At 37.5% G+C, this 26939-nt stretch overlaps 1 protein-coding gene across 1 annotated transcript; it reads right to left on the reverse strand.

The window, feature by feature from the left end:
* Nucleotides 1-816: 816 nt before the first annotated feature.
* LOC144958265 (cyclin-dependent kinase 4-like) lies at nucleotides 817-25447 on the reverse strand. Its single transcript, XM_078890114.1, has 8 exons — nucleotides 25337-25447; nucleotides 22743-23148; nucleotides 18147-18327; nucleotides 16983-17118; nucleotides 14067-14234; nucleotides 13018-13178; nucleotides 11081-11216; nucleotides 817-8850 (listed from the first exon to the last, which is right to left on the reverse strand). Exons 2-8 carry the CDS (start codon nucleotides 23107-23109, stop codon nucleotides 8686-8688), a joined length of 1314 nt encoding a protein of 437 aa, XP_078746240.1. The 5' UTR covers nucleotides 23110-23148; nucleotides 25337-25447; the 3' UTR covers nucleotides 817-8685.
* Between the last annotated feature and the right edge of the window lie 1492 nt (nucleotides 25448-26939).

A 26939-nucleotide genomic window follows, 5' to 3' on the forward strand; every position in this document is an offset into this window, starting at 1 on the left:
GGAAGAGCAAAGAAACATATTTACTACAACGGTGAAATGAAGACTAGGAATTGATTTCCCATAGGAATGGAAAATAACCGCTGATACAATCCGTGAAGTGGCCAAAGAAGTGCTAGGGGCCAGCTCAGGAAGAGGAAAAGTTGGAAAAGACACGTGGTGGCGGAATGAAGAAGTTCAAGAAGCAATAAAGAAAAAGAGTTACAGTCCTTGGAAAAGGTTCTTTATTCAATTCTGTGTTTACCTCGCAGCCAAGGACGCCGGCCAGGACCGGAACATACCAAGTAATCTCATTCTAAGACAACAACGGACAGCAATTTGGAAAACAGATAAAGGGGAATAATAGACACAGCAAGTGACCTCCTGCCCACTAAGGGAGGTCAAAAGACCCCACAAAGAAAGAGAGAGAGAGAGAGAGAGAGAGAGAGAGAGAGAGAGAGAGAGAGAGAGAGAGAGAGAGAGAGAGAGAGAGAGAGAGAGAGAGAGAGAGAGAGAGAGCGCAATTTGGTCAACATATAGGAGGTAGAAGACACAGCAAGAGACCTCCTGCCCTTTAAGGGATGACAAAAGACCCCATGAAGAGAGAACAATTTGGTCAACACATAGGAGGTAGAAGACACAGCAAGAGACCTCCTGCCCTCTAAGGGATGACAAAAACCCCACGAAGAGAGAGAGAGAACAATAATTTGGTCAACATATAGGAGGTAGAAGACAGCAAGAGACCTCCTGCCCTCTAAACAAGGTATGACAAAAGACCCCACAAAGAGAGAGAGAGCAATTTGGTCAACATTTCATCACAAAGCGAACAAAAACTCTGAATTTTATACAAAACAATAAATGGAAATTTCGCTTTATTCAGATCTCATAACAACAACAACAATATAAATTCGGTAGTAATTTATAATGCTTATAATGCTAATTATAATAACAATAATAATAATAATAATAATAACGCTAATAATAATAATAATAATAATAATAATAATAATAATAATAATAATAATAATAATAATAATAGAATTGGCAGTAACAAAAAAAAGTTACAGGCAAGTATAACAATGACACAATCGCGAATCGATTTTGTTTTGATAAGGATGCTGGATGCTCCCAACAACACGTTCAGGTCATATAGTAGGGCCAATAATAAACCATGGAGCGTTAACACAATACGTCATCAAAAATGGTTGATTTTAACCCCTCTTGTTATCACCCCCCCCCCCCCCCCCCCCAATGTTGAGGTAATGTTTGTATATTTTTGTCTTTAGTGGTTTGTTTGTTTTTAAAGGTTTTACAGCGCTTGCAACACATTTAGGTTATATCAGCGCCGGTTAAAAGGAAGAAATGGGAATAAGTGTAGATTCCAAGAGCATACCATCAAAAAAAAAAAAAACGTACTTTGAGATCATCTACAAGTCTCATCCAGATACGAGCACAAGATCCCACTAAGAGGAATACACTCAAATGCTTTCACTATCAATTCAAAACTAACAAATATAACAATATAAAACAGAGATGATATACAAGGGAGAAAATATCATCTCCAAAAACTGTAACAATACATTTGACTGTTTCCCTCTCAGCCAAAGACTCTGATCAGGGCCAGGACAAAGCCAAACAATCTCATTCCAAGACAAAAGACAAAAAGCAACAAGTTGGAAAATAGATATAGAGAGATGGGTGACATAGTACGTGCCTCCCTGCCCACTATGGGAGGTAAGGAACCCCACCCAGGGGGGAAAGGACAAAACCAAGTAATCTCATTCTACGACACAGACAGAAAGCTGTTTTGTTTTGTTTTTAAGGGTTTTACGGCGCTTGCAACACATTAAGGTCATATCAGCGCCAGTAAAAAGGAAGAAAATGGGATAGTAAAAAGTTCTAGAATTACAATTAAAGCACCCAAGAAAAAGTAAGATAAAGGGGAACTGAGAACAAATAGGGATCAGATGTAGATTCCAAGATCATACCACCAATGTACTTAGTTTGAGATCACCTAAAAGTCTCATCCAGATACAAGCACAGGCCCGAACTAAGAGGAACACACTCAAATGTTTACAAATCATACAATATAATATGCAAACTAAACATAATACAATGCATAACAGAGAGATGATTTACAAGGAAAAAAATATCATCTCCCAAAACAATAACTATGCATTTGACTGTTTCCTTCCCAGCCAGGACTCCGACCAGGGCCAGGACAAAACCAAGTAATCTCATTCCAAGACAAAGACAGAAAGCAAGTTGGAAAACAGATATAGGGGTTAAGAAGACACAGTAAATGACCTTCCTGCCCACTATGGGAGGCCAGGAACCCCACCCAGCCACCAAAAACATAGAGAAATTAACAAGACTGTTTGTTTTTGTTTTTAAGGGCTTTACGGCGCTTGCAACACATTTAGGTCATATCAGCGCCAGTACACTGCGTGGAATCAGCGCTATTTCAGTTGGAACTCCCAAGGGACCAATAACCCTCCCTGCTCGCTACCTGCATGAGGTCATTGGAGTTCAACTGGTATCAGGCAGTGCCGTGTCCAATGGGGGCAATTATGGATATTTATGGTCTTATAATATGTCTGTATAGCGGGAAAACAATAACAGACTCTTTCACTTTATTATTTTGATTTGAAAAATCAGTTGTCTTTCTAAACATCAGTGAAGATTTGACATTCTTGCGGTTAATAGTTTTCTTTGAATATCACAAATTGTTGATCTAATTTTAAGTGCTTGTAAATTATGGTGCACTTAAATAAAAAATTTGTTATTCAAAACTCAGCGGCAGTATCTCAAGAATTTTGATAAATATCAAAAGTACATATATGCATCTATGTTCCTGTGCAATATTATCATATTGGCAGTTGATTTTCTTGATTTATTCATGGTTTTGTAAGTTCTGTGTATTGTTTTTTTACCAATTCCGTTCCTAGATCCTCTCAAACAGTTGTGTTGATCATAACAGTAAACTGATATGATTTATGTCTTTATGTGGTAAAATAACTCATAAAGATAATATTTTATTGACCAGTAAAGACTAAAAACTAATATTGTGTATGATTTCAATATCTCAGTTTACTATCAATCTGCCTATAAAGTATGACTTCTTTACAAGAAAAAAATCAATCACCCAACAAGGTTACTGGACATGCTACAAATATTGCAGTATCAATCATCAATTACAACTAACACTAAGCACTGGTACTGTTAAATTAAATGATTTGCTCAAACAGACGGACATAGTATGTGGACAAAAGAGGATTCAAAATTATGAGGGCATATAGTTTATTCCAAGTAATAACCTTTTTCTCCTTATTGACCAACTACATTCAAAACGAACACACTATCCATACAGGTTATATAGAATCATCTCCTTTCCTCCAAGAAAACACATTTAGTCATTGTCTTATAAAGTCATCTGATATACCATTGAACTCCAGTCAGTCAAATTTAGAGATAAAACAATTGAATAACAACCAGAGTCAAATCAGTACAACGCCACAGGCATACCACAGCAAGATCATTTAATTTTTGGGAAATCACTGCCATATATATCTGGACGCTTCAGTCTATAAAAAGTTAACACATTCACTTGTGCACAAAAGGAGAACTTGAACTTACATTATGTTACAACATGCAAGAATACCCTAAACATTGACACCTAGAATGACACTATAAAGTCGGCATTTCCTCAGACAACCCACAAAAGCAGTACCGTATACATCTTCAAACTATAATGCCTAACAGTCATAAAAAAAAATTAATTTTGACTTGAATCGTAAGGGATTTAAGTATAGAAAAAAAGTTATCAAGCCATTAAAAAGTTGGCTTTCAAATGTGCCCAAAACTCATAATATTTAAATCAGTTAAATGCTTAAAAATTAATATTAGTATTATTTTCGTCTAATGGTTTATATTTTATTCCTAAACTGATATTTGGACATAATTCATGGCATGGAATACTATGGGAGAGAAAATAAGGATCTCACCAAGTCATGCCAAATAAGAAATTTACACTAAAAAATTCATATCTTTTAAGGTTTTACTGCCCGGACAACAAAACTTGGCATGTGTCAAGATCATCATTTTTACTTTATATTGATGCTTGTTTCAATCATTTTCTGCCGCTGGGAATTAAAATATTGATATGCAAATTACAACAAATTAATTTCATTGATAGCTCAAAAACCACTAAATTGACACCTCTCTTATGAGCAGCCTTAAGAGGATACATTATTATAAACCATGGCATATGATGAAAGAAACCTTTGCTTTGCTTGTGGTAAGGGAACAATTTTCATATTTGTGTTAGCAACTGAGCAATACCATGAAATATTGCAACAATTAATTACCATCAGCGGCATTACAGATTCCTAAGGACCGCTACCTGTTCCACCCATGGGCTGACCCCACTAATGGGGTCAGGTTGACCTAGCACTGAAATACCGCTCAGAGGGGGAAATGCCACGCAGTGAGTAAAAAGGGAGAATATGGGATAGTTAAAAATTCTAGAATTACAATTAAAGCACCCAAGAAAAGGTAAGACAAAGGGGAATGGTACAAATAAGGAATTGGTGTAGATTCCAAGAGCACACAATCGATGTACTTAGATTGAGATCACATAAAAGTCTCATCTAGACACGAGCACAGGTCCCTACTAAGAGGAACACACTCAAATTCTTACACTATAAATTCAAAACAAGAAATATAATAATAAATAACAGAGAGATGATTTACAAGGAAAAAAATATCATCTCCCAAAACAATAACTATACATTTGACTGTTTCCCTCTCAGCCAGGGTATTCAGCCAGGGCCAGGACAAAACCAAGTAATCTCACTCCAAGACAAAGACAGAAAGCATGTTGGAAAACAGATATAGGGGGATAGAAGACGCAGTAAGTGCCTCCCTGCCCACTATGGGAGGTCAGGAACCCCACCCTGTAACACGACTGGACTGAGGAAGAATCCATCAGGGAGGGATGGGGTGGTGAGTGAACGTCTCTGCCCTAAAGGGAATTCCACCCAGAGCACTAACGTTGATTAATACTTTGGTGATGCACCAAGAAATATTGGAAATATTATGACATGAAGTGATGAAAATAACAAGAATAACGCGGTTGTTATCATTAATAGTAATAATAATAATAATAATAATAATAATAATAATAATAATAATAATAATAATAATAATAATAATAAGAAGAAGAAGAAGAAGAAGAAGAAGAAGAATGATGATGAGGATGACCATAATAATATTAATTAAAAAAAAAATAATCATCATCATAATAACAACAATAAAGCATCTCATAATAACATTTGTCTTACAGACAGGGACTGTATGTAATGATATAATATAGATACACATGATGTAAATGAGAGGAAAATACACGACTGGTAGCCAAAATGCCTGTGGAGTCAATGAGAGGAAAATACACGACTGGTAGCCAAAATGCCTGTGGAGTCATTAATGCCTAAAGTAAGAGGAAGTCACCCGTCTAAATCCCGAAACAATCCTACTATCATAGCCCTAGACAAAGTGATACTAAATTGTCCGAAGATGTGGACTGGAAACAGTAATGAACAAGAATGAATACAGTCCACTCTGGATAATCGCAACTTTTGGTCAATCGCAACATTTGTGGCAGTGCATGACAGAATCAGTCGGAAGGTGAAAATTTTGGATTTGCATTTTTTTTCCCATTTTCTGAAAGAATATGCTCACCAGAGCATTTTAAACTTTATTTGAAGTAAATCGGGTGATTTTTCATGAAGTTATGGTCAGATGTATGGGAAAGGTATCCAGCAACTATTCTCAAATGTCACACATTTTCAACTTGACTAGCTGTAAAAAATATTTAGAAGTGTAATTAAGCTTTGATAATTCCCGAACATGTACAAAACGGGTTGATTTAATCATTTATGACAGGAACTCATTTTGGATAAAAATTGACCTTCTAACTAAACTTGGCAGTATCTCAGTTCAAACCTTTTCACCATCCAACTGATTATGTCATTCAATGCAACATTTCCCAAGAAACTGAATTAATTCTATATAAAAGCCACTGGTTAATTGCAACATGCTTCTGTTAATTGCAACAAATTTTTGACCTCAAAAGGTGGCAAATAAAAAAAATAAAACAAACAAAATCTCATGATTAAATTTCATCCTCGGCGAAATCATGACAGGTTGAAGAATCAAGAATGGGCGGGGTTAATGCTACAGTAGTGTGTCACCATCCTATTAAAGACAAAAGAGGGCACGGCTTTGCAGTATGGGTTTGTGAGGTCATTAGTGAACATTAGATAGGAGGCGAGGGGGGCTGGGCATAGGTAGATAATGACAGATGTAAAGATAGGCTGAAAGATATTCTTAAAGTCTCATCCAGAAACCAACACAAGATCCCACTAAGATGGAATACACTCAAATATTTACAGAATACATAACTAACAATACATAACAGAGATATTTACAAGGGAAAAAATATCATCTCCCAAAACTATACTATACATTTGACTGTTTCCTTCCCAGTCAAGGAACCCCAACCAGGACTGGGACAAAGCTAAGTAATACCGTTCCAAGACAAAAAGCAACTAGGAAAACAGACATAGGGGGATAGAAGACACAGAAGTGACCTCCTGCCCACTACGGGAAGTCAAAGGACACCATCCATAGCATGGAGGTAGGGGGTTTGGATAAATTAAGGAGGTGGCACTGCACTGGTACCATTGTGAAGAATATTTAGGCATAAAATTCTCCCAACTAACTCTGTCGTGTAATGGTAGCACGTCTGACAGGTAACCAGGAGGTCTGAGGTTTGACCCTCAGTCGAAAAGATAGACTGATTTTTCCTCTTGTATTTTACTTTCTGCTCCGTCTGGCACTGTTTCATATAAATTTTTTTCAGACCTTTATCTTAGAGGGCTACGGTTGTTTGTTTGTTTGTGTTTTTGAGGATCTTACAGCGCTTGCAACACATTTAGGTAATTTCAGCACCAGTAAAAAGAATATGGGATAGTGAAAAAATTCCAAAATTATAAGTAAAGTTACTTAAGAAAATAAAAGATAAAGGAAAATGGTTCAAATAGGGAACAGATGTAGATTCCAAGAGCACAATATCAGTGAACTTAGTTTGAGATCACTAAATGTCTCATCCAGACGTTAGGCACAGGTCCCTACTTAGAGGAACACACTCAAATGTTTACAAATCATATATAACGTAAACAAAACATAATACAGTGCATAACAGAGAGATTACTTACAAGGAAAAAAATATCATCTCCAAAAACCAACTATGGATTTGACTATTTCCCTCTCAGCCAGGACAAAGACAGAAAGCAAGTTGGAAAACAGATAGAGGGGGGATAGAAGACACAGTAAGTACCTCCCTGCCCACAATGGGAGGTCAGGAACCCCACCCAGATTGTCCAATCTTCAATCATGGTGAACTCCAGAGAATTAAGGACTCCGCCCAGTGAAAGGACAAAATCAAGTAATCTCATTCCAAGAGAAAGACAGAAAGCAAGTTGGAAAAAAACATATAGGGGAATAGAAGACATGGTAAGTAACCTCCCTGCCCACTATGGGAGATCAAGGACGGCACCCAGTCAGATCTTCATCTAAGACTAATAGGGCTCAGGGTTCAGTGAGAGAGTTAAAAGGATGGAATTGAAATGAATCGAAATAGTATGAGATTTCCTCCTCTCTCTCTATCTCTACAGAGAAAAAGTCCTCCGATTCAGGTCACATTTTTTATATATCACTAAAACCATCTAAATATCAACATAACAATGCCATTATTGGAAAAACAAAGCCAAAAAAAATATTTTAAAATAAAAGGTAGAGATTAATAATGTAATAATGGACACTCCCTACATCAGAGTGAAAACAAAATAATAATATTCATTATTCTAATTTTAACAAAGACTCGATTTATACCTCTCTCTCTCAAACTTAAACATCCATTATTTTACTCTCTCTCTCTCTCTTACATACACCCACAATCACACCAACATTTACACACACACATAAAGGTAGAGAGAGAGAGAGAGAGAGTATGTCTGTCACATTATACTGCAATACTCATCTACTCCCTTGGAAATAAAAAACAAAACAAAATAATTTTATTTAAAAATAGGTACGGTATGCAGACCTGCCAACAATTCGTAGTTTTAGGAGATAAAAATAGAAGTCGATAAAGTTTACTTTATGAATGAATATGGCTGTGCTGTCTCTGTAGACGCTTGCCGTAAATGTGTGTGTTACTTAGAGTATCCAGTTAGTAGTTTGTTTCCATAAATCTCTGTCCAGTGCAAGTGTTCTTAGCTTTTGAATGTCATCGTGTGTGTCAATGTGCTGAGGTAATTGCATGATTCTTAGTGATGTTGAAATCAGATCTTTGGTTGTTGCTTCTAAACACTTTACTTTATAGATCAACAATTTACCAATATGATGATGATTTAACACTTTAAAATCCTTAAAACTGTGCAATCTGGCTTTTAACTTTCATTTTCAATAAGTTTTAATGATTTAAAGATGCTTATGAAGTTCTGAAATTATGAAATTAAAGCAAAAATTTCGTAATTCTACAAAATTAAATCGTAGTAATTGGCAGGTTTGAGTATGCAAAAAAACAACAAAAAAACAAAACAATCAGGAGGAAATGGAGTTTCGGAAGGAATGATGACCAACCAATCACTTGCTGACCGGCGTGTCGGACCGACTGTCCGACAAGGAGTCGTTTTCTGAGGTAGACAGGGAGCTGGACGTTCTGATGCTGTCAAGGTCATCTCTGAAATAGGGATGATGAAGGGCATGCTTGGCGGTGATTCGTCTTTCCGGCTGGAAGATGAGGAATTTCTGGGGTGGACAAAGAACAAAAGGACAGGATGTGATGGTTTGATAAAACACTGTTTTTTTCTCCCAAAAATGAACACCCCAAATAAAAAAATATAAAAAAATAATCATCATCATCATTGCTTTTTTCACCCTGGGTCAGGGTAAAGGCCACAGACAAACAGTTCCAATCCTTCTCTATCCTGAGCTAACTTTTTTATCTCGTTCCATGTCTTATCACTTCTCTGTATATCAGCTTCTTTAATTCTTCTCCGTGTTCTGCGTGACCTTCCCCTTGATCTTCTATAAATAAATAAATTTTAAAGGATTTTTTTTCCAACATTAGTGTACTGAAATAGCCCTTACTGTGTCTCTAATCGACCATGAAAAGATTGATCTGTACATTTGCAGACCTGTAAGTCACAGCCTATGAAACTGTCCGAATATTATTCACAAACGCACCTACACTGTTTCAAGTCAATATGATTCCACAGCAAAGCAGAAAATAAAAAATTAATGATGAAATAGTAAAAAGATTGCAGTGACATTGTGAGAAATCCGACATTTTACAGCTTTTGCATTTGCCTTAATTATGTGGTCTCGTGGTATGGCTCTCGCCTTTGGATTGGAAGCTCCATGGTTTGAGGCACACTTTGAGTGGCGCATAATCGAGTCCTTGGGAAAGACTATGACTCCTTACTCACAATCTCTCACCATACTCAGGTGTAAAATAAGTACCTAGCTGTTAACAGCGCTATCTCTGTCTGTAAAAATTGTATCATCGCCTAACAGGCGTCATGTCTCGTCCTACATGTGAAGTGTGCCTGTTGGGTAGGGACCCCTTGAGAAGCGCTTTGAGCATGATTAGTAGATGTTACACTATACAAATGTTCTAATCTTTTTAAGAAACAAGAATTTTTACACCATGTGGCATAGCTTGTATGACAGACCAACCTATGAATAGATGTGAATATTTGAACAAAGACAAATGGAGTACTGAAGAATTTCAAATAATTGACCAAAAGCAATTTATTCATTAATAAAAGAAAAAACAAAACAAAACAACACAAAGCGCATCAGTACTTCTCAAAAGACGTTCATTGGGGATGATCTTTAAAAATATTTTTTTTTACATGTTCTCGAGTCATTGGTCACATTGCAAAATGTACTCAAAATGACCTACATAATAAAAAAGTGATCAGTTTTCCAAAACATCCAACATCATAACAGGTCATTTTGTTTAGCTTGCCCCATAGAAATGTTTACAACATTCATAAACAAAGCAGTGTTTACATCAAATAAGAAATATCCAATCGTTGAGCAGCAACAAATATGTGATCGACGACTCGCTGGATGAAAACCTGAATATAGATCGCGCCCGTTGCGCTGCTCGACACCTGAAGAGCTGTCTTTAGTTTAAAAATAAAATCTGTTGGTATAATGATATTCCAGAAACATTCTTTCGATTCTAACCCACCTCCCTGAAAATTTCAAAATCAGTAACCAACACAAAATATCAGTAAGTAATAAATGATAAAATATCCGATATATTATACTAAACCAGAGAAAAAATGCTACATACAAACTTTTCTATGCAACATAAACTTTGCAGTTGCGACCACCATTACAGTTAGCGATCGACTTCACTATTATGAGTGTGAACTGAGCATTAGCCTTTTTAACTTTCGTGATATTTTTGTTCTCATTAAGAAAAACTACTTTCTCTAACACTGCGACCAAATTGTGAAATCAAAATCTGTAATATTTCTTCTATTTCCGCAAGTCCGTAATTTTCATCAAATTCCCGTAACAATTATGGATAATCCGTAAAAGCAGGCTGGAATGAGATTGAAGGTGTAACCAGACAAGTTCAAGAGTTTATTATCTAGGTCTTTCTTGGCCAATAACCATACTATTTCTCTGAACAAATCAAATCATCATCAACAAAAACAACAACAACAATAATAATAATAATAACAACAATAACAATATCAACCACTTCCAACCAAATTTTTCTATCATCATTAAAAAAAGCATAACAACTTTTGACAATTTCAGCTATTGGTGACAAATATTCTAGTGAGAACTACTCACAAAAACGGCTGGCTAAAAGCAAGAGCAAAAAGCTGAATGACGTTAATTTTGTTCTAGCATTGACCTGTGCTTGATATTGTACAGTCACTAGAATTGTCAGACACCAACATGCACACTAAAATTGACAGAAAGCCTTTTACATAATTGTTCAGTGTCCTACCTCTAATAAATCTTTGGCTTGGATGTCCAAACCGGGGACAAAGTGGTCGATTGGAGGGGGCAGGCTGTGACGGAAAGATGCCCACAAGAGGGCAGCACTCTCTGGCCACTGAGACAGATCCGGTAATCCTATCACACTGAAAAAGACCAATGGTCAACATGTCTTTTTTTTTTTTAAATGCCACCTGGGCAAACCGATGACATAATGAAAAAATTAAAAAATAAATAAAAAAGAGCCAAAAAAGTAATGAACAGAAATAATATAACAGCTTCAAAAAAGAACAAATTGTTTCGGGCTCAAAACTCTTCTTCAACCTATTAAAAAAAAAAAAACCAAAAAAAAATTTAAAAATTAATAAATCACTTAAACTCCAGATAGAGGACAGAAAAATAATCATCAAAATGCTCCAAATACATTTCTGCCACATTTAAAACTTTGAGTTAGTACAACTGTAATCTCCCACATTTTTTAAAACTCCCTCTCAACTGATGTATGGATACCAGTTGTGTGACACCAGTTATGCGATCTTGGGGACCAAACCCGGTGTGTCTTAACCATAGCCAGTCTGTGTCTGACAATGACCTTGGTGGACACGATTTTTTTATGAGTGATGGTTTGTCAGACGACTGTTATACTGTAGCGACTTCAAAGTGATAAATTACCTTTGATAATCTAACAGTTATATTTAGGGAATAATACATCAAAATAAATAAATAAGAAAATAAAACTGCGATAAAACCAAAACACAACGTAATCCTTTTGATTCTCACCATTCACATGAAGTTGAAAAATACATCTCGGTAATCGGTTTATTTTAAACATACTCAAAGCACTTTTCAAACCGTCCCTGGTCGAACAGCAACACTAAACACATAGGACGTGACATGATGCCTGTTAGCTGATATTGCAACAGAGACAATTATGTTAACAGCCACAGGTACTCATTTACACCCGAGTACGATGAGATAATGTGAGTAAAGAACCTTTTCCAAGGACTTGATTATGCACAGAGTCAGTCTCGAACCCAGGATCTGAAAGCATGTGTCACACCACAAGACCTCACAGTCGCACAATATAAATTAATTAAAACGACCCTGGTCTTGTCAAATCCCCTCAAACCTGGAACGTTTCATTACGTTTTTAAGAAGATAAGTAATCCTTCAGAGCCATTTGGCTCATGGAGCCGTAGTTGATCCCAGTCTCTATAGCATAAACAGACAATAGCAATTGCTTGCTACCCTTTGGATAGGACACTAGAGTATTGCAAGATACTTTCCACCAGATCTAAGAGACCCAGCTACCCAATCACAGCTGGGTGGACAGGGGAGGTCAAAAAAAAAAATCTTGACCACACCTGGGACCGATCTTGGTCCCTTTGCATGTGAAACGAGTGCTCTACCAACTGAGTTATTGAGACCCCCTTTTGAGACGATAAGGATCACTTTATAAATCGAACAAGATTTGAAGAACAAGCTTTCTGTCCAAACTTTCAAATAAGCGATTTTTCAGAGGACAACACTTTACCTGCCTACTTGAAAAATTCCAAATCAGTAACCAACTCAAAATCCATCAGTAATAAATGGCAACATTTCAGTAATATTAAACCAAAAAAAAAAAAAGCTATATATACAACCATTTATACATTAAATAAATTTTGTTGTCCACCATTATGGGTTAGCGATTGATTTGACTATCGCAGGCATAAACTGAGCTGTAGCCTTTATAACTTTAAGAAAAAATTTTTCTTCTTCCTGTAAAACTGCAGTAACTTAAAAGAAAACAAAAGATATTTCTAACACTGTGATCAAATTGCTGTGAAATCAAATCGTAAAAGTAGGCAGGTATGCAACAGTATATTTGCATAATTTAACATTTTTTATTATTGCATAATTCCGCAGGGCCAGAAATACTCCAGACTGTCTTAGAGGGAAACTTACTCAAAAATCTTTTTTAACTGGTCCCCTTCTGAGTTTCCCTTGAAGAGCGGTCGTCTTATGAAGAGCTCGGCAAAGATACAACCTACACTCCACATGTCCACAGCTGTGGCGTAGTGGCCGGTGAGGAGGACTTCTGGGGCTCGGTAGTAGAGGGTCACAACCTGGATGGGGACAATACGAGGATTCCGGTATGAGAAAGAAAGAAACTCTTACTTATATCAATATTTTTACAGCCCTTTGGCAAAGAAAGACATTTCACGACAGAAAGGAAACTTATACCAAATGGAAAAAACAAAACAAAATACAACAACAACAACACAAACAAGGGTGCTCGAATCTTGTTTTATTTTTAAGGGGTTTACAGTGCTTACGACACATTTAGGTCATTTCAGCACTGGGTAAAAAGGAAGAAAACGAGAGGGTAAAAAAATTCTAGACTTACAACTAAAAGCCAGACAAAGATGATTGGTTCAAATAGGGAACAGATGTAAGGATTCCAAGAGCATAGGATCAGTGTACTTAGTTTGAGATCACCTAAAAGTCTCATCCAGACTCAAGGACCAGATCCCACAAAGAGGAAAACACTCAAATGTTCATAAACCATTATATAGTCAAAACAAACAAAAACCATTTTAATAGGTCCTGGGACATGCAAGGGTCAATTCCATATATATAAAGTCCAATTCAGAAAAATGTTTCTCCAGATTGCCAAATTAGGACAGTCCCGATTTTATCAGGACACTTGTCCGCTATGTGGCCTAGTGGTACGACACTCGCTTTCGGATCGGAATGTCCTGGGTTCAAGCCTCGGTCAGGGCATAGCTGAGTCCTTGGAGAAGGCTCTTTAGTCACATTCTCTCACCGTACTCGTATGTAAAATGAGTACCTAGTCGTTAACAGTGTTGTCTCTTGTCTGAAAAAATTGTAATTCGCCAAACAGTGGTAAGTGTTGCTGTTGGCCAGGAAAACCTTGTAAAGAGTTTTGAGCACGTTTAGTGGACATTGTCCTGTATAAAAGCTCAATTTTAATTTAAAGTACTAATACGTACCACTGTGGTGAGCACCATGTCTGAGGCGTAAATGCGAGCCAGACCAAAGTCTGCCAGTTTGAGTATTCCATCCCGCGTCACCAGAATGTTCTGTGGCTTCAAGTCTCGATGGACGATTCGATTACTGTGGAGGAAGTCGATGCCGTTCACCATCTGAATCATTAAGTCCTGGGGAAGAAACGAGAAACTGTAAAGAAACATCTAAACATGGACGGGATGCCTAGAAGAAAAGATGAAACTTTACAACACAAGGCAAAGTGTGTGAATGTACCATTTAGCAGCCTGAGCTTTTACTTAATAATAGTAATAATAATTATGATAATAATAATAATAATAATAATAATAATAATAATAATAATAATAATAATAATAATAATAATATATATTAATATTAATAGTAATAATAATTATACTAATAATAATAACAATACTAATAATAATAATAATAGGCACCAAAACACTAAATGCTTGACATGGCAATATCAATGGAAAATTTCCGAGAAAAACTCAAATCCCAGAAACCTGCAGAAGATTATCATCACTGAAACATAAAACAGAAGTCTGTGAAATGCCCTTAAAGGGCTTTGAAAGAAGAGAGAGGGGAGAGTAAAAGAAAAGCAAATCTGCCAAAGTCAAATAAAAAACTTGTAAGCATCAACCCCAGAATACAATAGTCCCACCATACATAAACGAACCATCACTTAAAGAAATAAGAATATAAATAAGATTGATTGGGACTGAGTTATTATTTATCTATTAAACGGACAACTATTTTTGTCCAAATCTTTTTTGAAATGACAATATTATGGTGTTTTTGTGGCAAATGTTATCAGGGTTGCCAATTCAGGATGCAAAAATTGTACTGAACTTTTATGAAAACACATTGACTGACCCCTTTCTGGGTGCTGAACTCCAGTAAAAAGACATTATGTGCTTACTTTTTTCCGTTTACAGGGGTGAGAATCACTAGTTACAAAAAAGGAGGAAATTTTTCGGCGCGTAGATCAAGACCCATCCATACGACGATAACCTATAGATTTGAACTTCATTAAAATTTACTGAGATGCAATCCAAAATAATGTGTCTCGCAGCAATTCCTGACACCACTCATAGGAATTTCAAAAGGTGAAAGTATAATTACAACATAATGTGGTTGTAGTAATGGTGGTGGTAGGGATGATGATGTGCTGGTTGTAGTAGTTGAGGTTCTGGGGATGATGATGTGGTGGCGGTTGTAGTAGTTGTGGTAGGATTGATGTGGTGGTGGTTGTAGGGATGATCATGTGGTGGTGGTTGTAGTAGTAGTGGTGGTAGGGATGCCGATATGATGGTAGTTGTAGTAGTGGTGGTGGGAGGGATGATGATGTGGTGGTAGTTGTAGTAGTGGTGGTGGTAGTGTAAATGGTGCTGCTCGAAGCTAAAAAGAAATATATAATGTGAAATTGCATGTAAGGTTCAATTCGTCTGCGTTGTTTCATTCATCCTGTTTAGTTGATAAAGGGAAAACCTGAAACATCCATTTTATTTGTTTTCTTATATTAAAATCGAAGCTTACATTCAATTTCACATTGTTATTTAGTGGTGGTAGGGATAACGATGTGGTGGTAGTTGTAGTAGTAATTGTGGTAGGGATGATGATGATGATGATGTATTGTATTGGTAGAGATGATGATGTGGTGGTGGTGGTTGTAGTAGAAGTGGTGGTTGGAATGACGATGTGGTGGTAGTTGTAGTAGTGGTGGTGGTAGGGATTACAATGTGGAGGTAGTTGTAGTAGTAGTGGTGGAAGGGATGATGACGTGGTGGTAGTTGTAGTAGTGGTGGTGGTAGGGATGATGATGATGTGGTGGTGGTTGTAGTAGTAGTGGTAGTAGGGATGATGATGGTGTGGTGGTGGTTGTAGTAGTATTGGTGGTATGGATGGCGACGTGGTGGTAGTTGTAGTAGTAGTGGTGGTAGGGATGATGATGTGGTGGGAGATGTAGTACTAGTGGTGGTATGGATGACGATGTGGTGGTGGTTTTTGTAGCAGTGGTGGTAGTTTTAATAGTAGTGGTGGTAGGAATGATGATGTGGTGGTAGTACTAATGGTGGTATGGATGACAATGTAGTGGTGGTTTTCGTAGCAGTGGTGGTATGGATGGCGATGTGGTGGTAGTTGTAATAGTAGTGGTGGTAGGGATGATGATCAGTGATGATAATGGCAATTTGTCAAAAAGGGGGAAAATGTATCAGTCCACCGGGCAAACTCAAGTGGAAATACAAAAATTACATATACAATATGTTAGTTACAAAAACATTATATAATATACTCCTTTTATACATATTTAATGAACTGTCCTTTCCTGAAAATGCTTTTAAAGGCCCACAATATTAATCATACCGCTGATAAATTATAAATTTTTGCCCCAAAGGCTAGAAAGTATTTGTTTTTACTTTACAAAACACACTACAATACCTGCAACCTGGTAGGGGTGATGATGTGGTGGTGGTTGTAGTAGTAGTGGTGGTAGAGATGATTATATGATGGTGGTTGTAGTAGTAGTGGTGGTGGGAATGATGATGTGGTGGTGGTTGTAGTTAAAATGGTGATAGGAATGATGATTTAGTGGTTCTTGTAGTGGTGATTGTAGGGTTGATGATGTGGTGGTGTTTGTAGTAACTGTGGTGGTAAGGATTTTGATGTATTGGTCGTGGTGATTCTTTTGAAAAGGTGGAATTGTGATGATGATGGGCAGAGATAAATCACGAATTAGGCGGAAGATTCTCAGCCCTGCGTTTAGCAGGTGATTGGAAAATATACTGAGGGCTTATAACATACTGAACTCCGTAAATATACGGAAAATTGGCAACCTTGTGTTATGAAGGTAACCTTTGAGCACAGCCTCACATAAAAACTGACAAGGCAACTCTCACCCGAATACGATCTGGGCCAAGGCCAGGGGGTGGACATCTCTCCAGGTATGAGTTCAAATCCTGATCAATGAACTCAAAAACCAAGGACAAACAAATGTCTCCGTTTGAAATCATCTGATGATGGACGTCCAGCAATCTGACAGAAGATATATTGACATTAAGCATGCAGTTAAACTAGGTATCCCAAACTACTGCTGTTAACAGGTGAATGTTTCTTCATTGATCATCAAAGATGAGGTCTCTTTGAACAGTCTCTCTTTCTCTTGAATTTAAGTTTTTGGTGAAAACCTTGTACCATTAAAATCAGCAGCCTTTGAAGATTATAAAATCCCACATAGGGCCTGCTAGCTTGTTTCATTCAACCCATAGCGCCATTTTTCTTCCCCATGACAAGATTTATGTTCTTTCACAAATCATTAAAAAAAATAAAAAAATGAGGCCTATTTGAACAGTCTCTCTCTGTCTTGAACTTAAGTTAACTATTAACAGTGAAAAACTTTTACCATTAAACTCAGCAGCCTTTGAAGATTACAATAGCAAAAATTGGGTCTGCTAGCCTTTTTCAGTGCAAAGCGCCATCAATGTAAACAAAGCCTATCTCTTTTTCTTTCCCTAACCAAGATTCATCTTTCTCCACAAATCATCAAAAAAATAAATCTTTAAAAACCCATAACGTTTTAAATCTATTTTCCGATTTTGATAATTAAGTGTTATTATCCATGGTTTGGGAAGTCACATGTGGCTTTGCAATTTAATTTTTGCTATTTGTATAACGAAATTTTAGTTTGGGATAACATAGTTAAAATGAAATCAGCCGTGGACAGTAAAGAGTCTTGAACATAAAATTAATATAACAATTTTAAAATAGAACAAAATACAGAGTTGCCAACCCTAGCCCATATAATGCAACAGAGAGACAAAATGAATAAGTTTTTGAAAATATGCATACAAAAAATCCCCCAAAAAGATAATGAGCTCAAATACTAACATTAAAAAGTAAAAGCAGTTTAAAATATCTCTTTTACAACCCCTCCCCACCCCCTCCTCCTTTCCTATCAATATCACGTTTTTTTGAAAATGGAAATTTTAGACAATAGTGGAAAGTAAGAGTAAAAATAGGAATGATTTTGCCAAAAAGTGGGAGGGTTGGTGGCTTTTGCTTACCTGACAATGTTAGGGTGCTCCATCTTCTCCAGCTGTTTGAGTAAAGCAATTTCCCTGACAGCTGCCATGGGCATGCCGGCCTCGTACTGTCGACCCTGGCGGCGGATGCGAATCTGTTTGATGGCCACGAATGAACTGTCTCGATTTGGATCTCTGGCTTTGAAAACTTGTCCATAGGCTCCTATTTGAATAAATCAAGAATATGTTTACACTTGAACATTCCTACCATGGGACTCAAACCCCAGACCTGCAAGTCACAAGCCAAGAGTCAAACCATTTGACCAAAATTTTTTAAACATTTTTTAAAGAGAAGAAAAGAAGTACCCTTTGCCGAAACATTATAATGCGCAATCCACATAAAATCAACACCCCTTGTTGTCCCAAAATTTCTTATCTTTATCTAACTAGGTTGACGGTGTTGGCCTTATCAGGATTCACATGTAATAGGAATAATAATAATAATAATAATAATAATAATAATAATAATAATAATAAGAAAAACAATAATAATAATAATAATAATAATAATAATAATAATAATAATAATAACAACAACAATAATACTAATAATAAAACTTTATGATAATCCATAAAGAAACTCTTTCTACACCCAATAATAATTTTCAACCATTTCACAAAGCATTGATTAGAAGAGAATGAATGGATTTAGTTTAATATTCCGCTCCATTAGGCACTTGCTTTGTAACCAAGGAAACATTTCTATTTGTTTACATGCCAAGATCCTTTTCGTAATAGTATTGCCTGCAGAGAGGTGGTGTCAAATGTGTCTCTGCCCTCTATCTGCTTTGGGTTTTTTTTTTAAAGTGATCTATTGATCCTCCGTGTGGTGTCCGGGGTCCCTCAACTGAGAGAGTCAAGAATAGCCCAACGCCAAGCCAGCGTGTCGTAAAAGGCGACTAATGGTGTGTGATTCCCCCATCTTTGAGTCACCTGGTCCTCCAGGTTGGGGGTTGGCAAAGGGTTAACACCCCTTTCCGTTAAACTCAAACCGTTACAGAAACACAGACAGACAAACCAAATCCTTTTTTTAGCTTGGACGACCGAAGAGTTTCTGGAATTACAGAATTTATGAAGGACAACAGACAAAGCCGAAAGGACTCTGCTGACCCGATGACGTCTTCGCCAAACAAGCAGCTTCGAATTGCGTCGTGGAACGTTCGCACCATGTATGAAGCAGGAAAAAGCTCTCAAGTTGTGACTGAGATGAGAAAATACAGGCTGCATATACTTGGAGTAAGCGAAACCCACTGGATACAATCTGGACAGAAACACCTCAAGTCTGGGGAGAAGATTTTATATTCAGGGAGAGGGGACGGGATTCATAGAGGGAGTAGGAATAATTCTAAGCAAGTTTGCCCAGAAGTCACTGAGAGGATGGGAACAATGCGGAGAAAGGATCATCATGGCGTCCTTTACAACACGGAGTAAGAAGATCAGCATGAACATTGTACAGATCTATGCCCCAACAAATGATGCAACAGATGAGGACAAAGATACATTTTATGGTCTGCTACAACAAGTCATTGACAAGTTGCCAAGGAAAGACATCAACATATTGATGGGAGATGCTAATGCAAAAGTGGGACAGGATAACGTAGGCTATGAAGGTATCATGGGACGTCATGGCATGGGAGAAATGAATGATAATGGTGAGAGATTTGCAAATTTCTGTGCATTCAACAGTTTGGTGATTGGAGGATCAGTGTTCCCCCATAAGAGGATCCACAAAGCAACTTGAGTCTCACCAGATGGTATGACAGAGAATCAGATTGATCATTTTTGTATCTCTCGTAGATTCAGACGTTCATTGGAAGATGTGACAGTACGGAGAGGGGCAGATGTTGGATCAGACCACCACCTGCTATTGGCAAAGCTTAAGCTCCGACTCAGAAAACACGGGGCCAGATCACATACAAGAAGAAAATTCGAGGTGAATGCACTTGATGGGAAAAAGAATGAGGAATTCAAACTACAATTGAGTAATAGATTCCAACCTCTTACTGAGCTCGAGGAGGACATAGATGTAGAGTCACATTGGGCAAAGATCAAGGAAGTCTACATAACAACTTGCCACGAGGTATTGGGGTAAAGAAATCGGAACATAAAGAATGGATAAGTCCAACCACCTTGGACCTTATTGAAAAGAGGAGAACAAGGAAGGAACAAGTGAATGCAAGCCGAACAAGGGCTTCAAGACTGGATGCACAAGAGCAGTATCGAGCCATAGCTAAGGAAGTCAAAAGATCTGTGAAGAAAGACAAGGAAGCATTCATGAACAGACTTGCAGAGAAAGCAGAAGCAGCAGCGACTGGAGGACACATGAGGATCCTTTATCAAACTACCAAGACACTTGCTGGAAAATATGGGAAACCAGAGGTACCAGTCAAAGACAAAGATGGGAAAACTATTTTTGGAAAAGAGGCTCAATCTGTACGATGGAGGGAACATTTCAACTGCCTTCTGAACAGACCACCACCAGACAACCAGCCAGAAATTTTGCCTGCAAGGAATGAGCTACTAATTAGCTGTGATCCACCATCGATAGCAGAGATTGTGGGTGCCATTAACAAGATGAAAAGGGGGAAAGCTGCTGGACCAGACCAGATTCCACCGGAGGCTCTAAAAGTTGATGCGGAAAGAAATGCTGAGGCCCTGCACCCAGTATTTGAGAGAATCTGGAATGACGGGATATTCCCAAAGGATTGGAAGGAAGGACATCTTATCAAGCTTCCAAAGAAAGGGGACCTCAGTAATTGTAATAATTACCGAGGCATCACTCTTCTTTCTATCCCAGGAAAGGTTTTCAACCGTATTATTTTAGAGAGAATTAAGAATGCAACAGATGCTAAACTGCGGGACGAACAGGCAGGTTTTCGGAAAAACCGTTCAACCACCGACCAGATTGCCTCTCTGCGAGTCATAGTGGAACAGTCTATAGAATGGAACTCTCCTCTTATTGTCAACTTTCTAGATTACGAGAAGGCTTTCGACAGTATTGACAGAGCAACATTGTGGAAAATTCTGGCACATTATGGACTCCCTGAAAAGATAGTAAACCTCATTAAGGAAATGTATGAAGGATCAAGTTGCAGGGTTATACATGAAGATCAGCTTACTACAGCTTTGAAATTAAGACTGGTGTCAAGCAGGGATGCTTGCTCTCTCCATTCCTGTTCATCCTTGCCATTGATTGGCTAATGAAGGAAACCTCCAAAGGGAGAAGAAATGGGATACAGTGGACCCCCTGGACACAGTTGGATGATCTGGATTTTGCAGATGATCTGGCTCTTTTGTCCCACACCCAGGACCAGATGCAAGCAAAAACCACAATTATAAACAGCCTCTCGGAATCAATTGGTCTAAGAATTCACCCTGCAAAGTCAAAGGTCTTGAGGATAGGTACGCGTCAAAGGAGCAGATCAAAGTAAAAGATCAGGAACTCGAAGATATAGACACTTTCTGCTATCTCGGAAGTATAATTGACAAGGATGGAGGCACGGAAGCAGAGGTGAAAGCACGAATAGGAAAGGCACAGGCTGCATTCACATCTTTGAACAGAGTTTGTAGAGTTTCTCAGAGTTTCTCCCTTCAACTAAAGCTAAGACTTTTCAACTCAAACGTGAAGTCTGTCCTACTCCTACTGTATGGATGTGAAACTTGGAACGCATCACAGGCATGTATAAGGAGGGTACAGATTTTCGTAAACAGGTGCATGCGTAAGCTACTCAGAATAAAATGGATGGATAGAATAAAAAATGAAGAAGAATGGAAAAGAACACCGCAGAAACCAGTGGGAGAGGATATAGGAAGAAGACGATGGAGGTGGATTGGACACACGCTTAGAAAGAATGACTCAACTATAACAAAGAAAGTATTGGACTGGAACCCTCAGGGCAGAAGATCAAGGGGAAGGCCACGAGGAACATGGAGAAGAATTAAAGAAGCTGATATACAGAGAAGTGGTAAGACCTGGAATGAGATAAAAAAGTTGGCTCAGGATAGAGAAGGATGGAAACTGTTTGTCTGTGGCCTATACCCTGACCCAGGGTGAAAAAGGCAATGATGATGATGATGATTTATTGATGTTTTCTTTTTTTCTTGTTTTAGTTGTTGGCTGAAGAAAGGTTTTGAGCCCAAAACATTCTGTGTTTAGTATTTTTTCCTTTCTTAAAGCTATATCCATTGGCGTTTAGGGGGTCCTGATAGCTCAGTCGGTAGAGCACTCGCTTCTCACGCAAAGGAACTGAGATCAATTCCAGGTGCAATCGAGATTTTTTTGGACCCCCTTGCCCATCAAGCAGTGAAAGGGTAGCTGAGCCTGTTAGATTTGGCAGAAAGTACTTTGCAATAGAATAGCATCCTATCCAAAGGATTGCAAGCAATTGCTCTTGTCCGTTTCACGAGAAACCAAAATAAATTCCGACACCATGGGCCCAATGACTCTCAAGGACTACATACATCGGTGTTTATTACTTTTAATTAACAATAAATGATCAGTTAAAAATAAATGTAGGCCTATATAGTTATTAAGAATCAAAATGAATAGAAGGGTAAATTTTGCAGTTAAATTTTTACCTGACCCAACATGATGTAAAAATTCATAACTTTTTTCCTCAATATCCTTCATGTGTGCTCTGTGTTGATTGGTTGACCCGGGCTGACATTTGGCAGGCTGATGTTGGTTTGATGGTGGCTGTGGTTGACGTTGTGAAACATGCTGCTGTTGTTGCTGATGATGATGCAAACCGTTATTATTATTATTAGCGTTGTTATTGTTTGATTGTTGCTGCGGCTGGGTTTGTTTTGGTTGTAAGACCTGATGTCTGATGGACGGTTGTAATACTTGTGGTTGCTGTGGAGGCAGCAGTGGCTGGGACGGTTGCTGTGCACGTTGTGGTGACGGCGACAGCGAAGGACGAACTTTAGATGTGGATGCCCTCATGACGATGGCAGGCTAGGATTAAACCGTCGATCATTCATGCTGAAAATATATTAATGAAAACCAAAATATAGTTCAGATCCTGATCAATGAACACAAAAACCAAAAACAAACAAATATGTACTTTCTTAGAAATTATGGACATCTGGTGGGGATGTCCAGCATTCGGACATTGAGATTGACAACGGATATCCACATATATACAAGCTGGTCTCAGCCAGCCCCTAACTTTTTCATGCTTCCAGCTGTTCTCCCAAGTTTTGCCCATGCTCTGTGGAGTGTTACCCATTCATTCCTGATGAGCTCAGTTCTGTAGGGCAGTTCTTTTCTTGAATCTTCAACAGCTTCATTAGCATGATTGTTCCACTCTGTCCATGTGGAAAGCCTGTAGACAGCTGCATTGTCAAGGTTGATGCTTTCTTCCATCATGAAGCTCTTTCTTGACTTCAGTCTATTTGTCGTTTGGTTGTGGTCACGGAGGGGGTGTCTGGGGTCCATTACCAGTTGAATCCTTGAAAAAGACTCTTTATCCACATTATCTCAGATGTAAAATGGGTACCTTACCATTAACAGTGTTGTCTCTGTCCTAGATTTTTTTTGTAATATTGCCTAACAGGCATTGTGTCTCGTCCTACATGTTAAGTGTTGGCTAGGGACTCCTTGTTAAGCACTTTGAGCATGTTTAGTGGATATGGCGCTATATAAAAGCTAAATTTTGATAAAGCTCAATATGGCAGGAAGCATTCATTGTGACGAGAATTGACATCTAGAGGAAGGGGACATAACCACACCCATCGGACAGTCATCCAAATGTAAGCAATAGAACTTAGTGCTAAACTAAGCAAACTACACAGTATTACCATCAATGGTATGTATCTTAATAAAATGCTCACTAGATTTATACACCTGATCAATCGTACCATCACAGAAAATCATTGTAACCTTAAATGTTAACAGTCTGATCTGAATCTTGTGAGACTGAAAGTCTAAAAACAATAAAGAATAGGCATTGAGTCAACTTCATTCATTCTATTGATGGTAAACAACCAGCCACACATGTCTGAGCGGCTTTGAGGATGTGTCATAAATCCTAAACGTGCTCAAAGTCAAAGAGAGAGACAACACTTAACAGCCAGGTACTCATTTTACACCCGAGTATGGTGAGAGAATGAGAGTAAAGAGCATTTTCAATGGACTCAACTATGCAAACTCAGGACCCAAGCGAGTGTTATACCACTAGATCACATAGTTGCACAACAACAAAATCTGAAGCACACAAGAGTATGAGTGAGCTTATAAAACTAGGTGGAAGACGTAATAAAAATCAAACTCAACAAACAAGTCTTCAAATGGAACTATTTCTGACAGCGTCAAGGTTATTCTGACACGAAAACTAATGGTAAGGACCTCCATAGACATCAACCAAATGAATACAGATCACGAAGACGGACCACTAATCTGTGCTTTATCTAAGAAGCCAAAGCAGAAAAGAACATATGTGTAAACAGTAATAGTGGTGGTGGTAGTAGTAGTAGTTAGTAGTAGTAGTAGTAGTAGTAGTAGTAGTAGTAGTAGAAGAAGAAATAGTAATATAAATAATAATATATATATATATAGTATATAGATCCCCACAACATATCCTATAGTGAGTCATATTAGAATTAGTAGCTGAGTCTATTTAGATAGCGGTTAATTGGTTAATCGAAAAGTTTAGGGTTTTCCGAGTGCTGTTTTGATGGAAAGTCTGCTGGCCTTAAATCAAAGGAAATAATTCCATAGCACCAGCAACAAACATAACCTTAGTTCGTCTTTCATACATTCGTCATACACTCACACACCCAAACCACATGTGGCACGGTCACGGTGTACGGGGGAGTTGGAGTTGGAGCAGGTTGGTTATTAAAACTTAAATTTCTGTCAATAACGTACACTTTGAGAGTATTTGAATGACACAATAGTCAAGTCAACGGTAGTCGTCAACATCTACAATGTCAATACATGTTAACTTGAGCCAAACTCTATCCAAGTTCGTAGAGAATCATTTTCCTCCACGATAACCTCGGTATAAATGAATGAATGAACATTCCACGTAACTTATGGAATGCAGCATTGCCAGTGTAAGGTCCTAAAAAAAGAAGTGGATTAATTACACGAGGAAACATAGAATGTGAATGCCATTCATCTGAGATAAATATGTAGAAATTTATTAATTCGTTGACCAAAAAATTACCTTGAAAGAATATTTCATTGTTTTTTAACTTTATTTTCTTCGTCAAGATCTCATATCACAACACATACAAACAATAATGAAAGAACAAGTCATGTGACACATTTCCGCTGTGTATCGCAGGGTTGCCAGATTATTTTTCAACAAAATGCCAGGGGAAGACTCAAAAAATGCCAAAACACTCAAAAAAATGCCAAAGTCTGTTGACTCCCACCCCCACTAAGAAAACTACTCACTTTTGATAGACAATTTACTATCATATCCTGGTGGCTTGCGTGTTTTCTTTTCTTTTTTTTTTTCTTTTTTTTTTTTTTTTTTTTTTTTTTTTTTTTTGAATTATACTAAATTTCCTGTTGGGGTAATTTTTTTTTATTAAGAAAAGGTGTCATTTGAAGTATAATATACAAGAAAAGAAATGCCAAATGAAAATGCCAAATGCCAAATGATTTTTCTAATGCCAAACGGTTTTCAAAAATGCCAGATTTTTGGAATCTGACATTTAAAATGCCAAACTGGCAACCCTGGTGTATCGATAAAATGATTGGCCAAGACGTCAAGTATAAAAAAGAGAAAAAAAATTGGGGTAAAGGTCATTACTAGCCTTGTGAAGTCATTCACTCCAAAAATAACGCAGGTTGCATTGGAAAGCAACAACAGAGGACGATAAGAATAAGAGAAAGACATAATGAGGCAAAGAAAGAGATTTTGGAGAGGCAGGTGGTAGTCTTCTCAAATAAGAAATTAAAAGACTCATACTGAAAGGAAGTAGAAAAAAGTATTATTGATAAGTCCTCTACACAGTGCCTTTTTCTGAATAATGGAGGTGTCTGCCATACGATAACAAAGAAGTCATGAATGTTTATCGACGTGCACTTATTTTGTACACGTCGGTGTATATTATTAAGCTCTCTTTAGTTCACGTTGGTATATATATCAGCGTGTACTTATATTATATACAGGTCTGACATCCGAACCCACTTGTGGGCCTAGATAGACTTGTTGTAATGGACAATACTTTGCGTCATTTTTTTTTAGATTTCCATTACAATAAGACCATAAGGAAGTGGGTTAGGCAGACATGCAAATAAGTTCACGTCAGTATGTTTTAATTTAATTAAGTTTTGGTTTGTTTATTCCAGTCTTTCTTTGTTTACTACAAGTTATGGGTCATTTTATAATATCGATTTATGAACAAATAAGTTTACCATCTATTATTATTATTATTATTATTATTATTATTATTATTATTATTATTATTATTATTATTATCATTATTATTATTATTATTATTATTATTTATAACGACGGTTTGTCTAGGCGCTTATCAACTTTTTTCTTTCTTAATTTTTTCTTTTTTTTTTCTCTATTGGCGGGGGGGGGGGGGGGGGGGGGGGGGAGAAGATAATTTTAATCGTTTAATTGGTCGATATTTATGTACATATGAGAAACATACTGTGAAATGTTAAACAGTAAAAAGTTTTTTTGAAAAGCATCTTGGCCATATCATCCCCAAACCGGCATAACCAAACGGCTCCAGGGTTTAAATCCATATAAAGCAACTGGCCCAGATTTGCTACCCACCAGGATCCTCAAAGAATGCGCAAAT

This window comes from Berghia stephanieae, chromosome 12 (genome assembly GCF_034508935.2).
Source record: "Berghia stephanieae isolate SIO BIC M18660-M18661 chromosome 12, UCSD_Bste_1.3, whole genome shotgun sequence".
Lineage (NCBI taxonomy): Eukaryota > Metazoa > Mollusca > Gastropoda > Nudibranchia > Aeolidiidae > Berghia > Berghia stephanieae.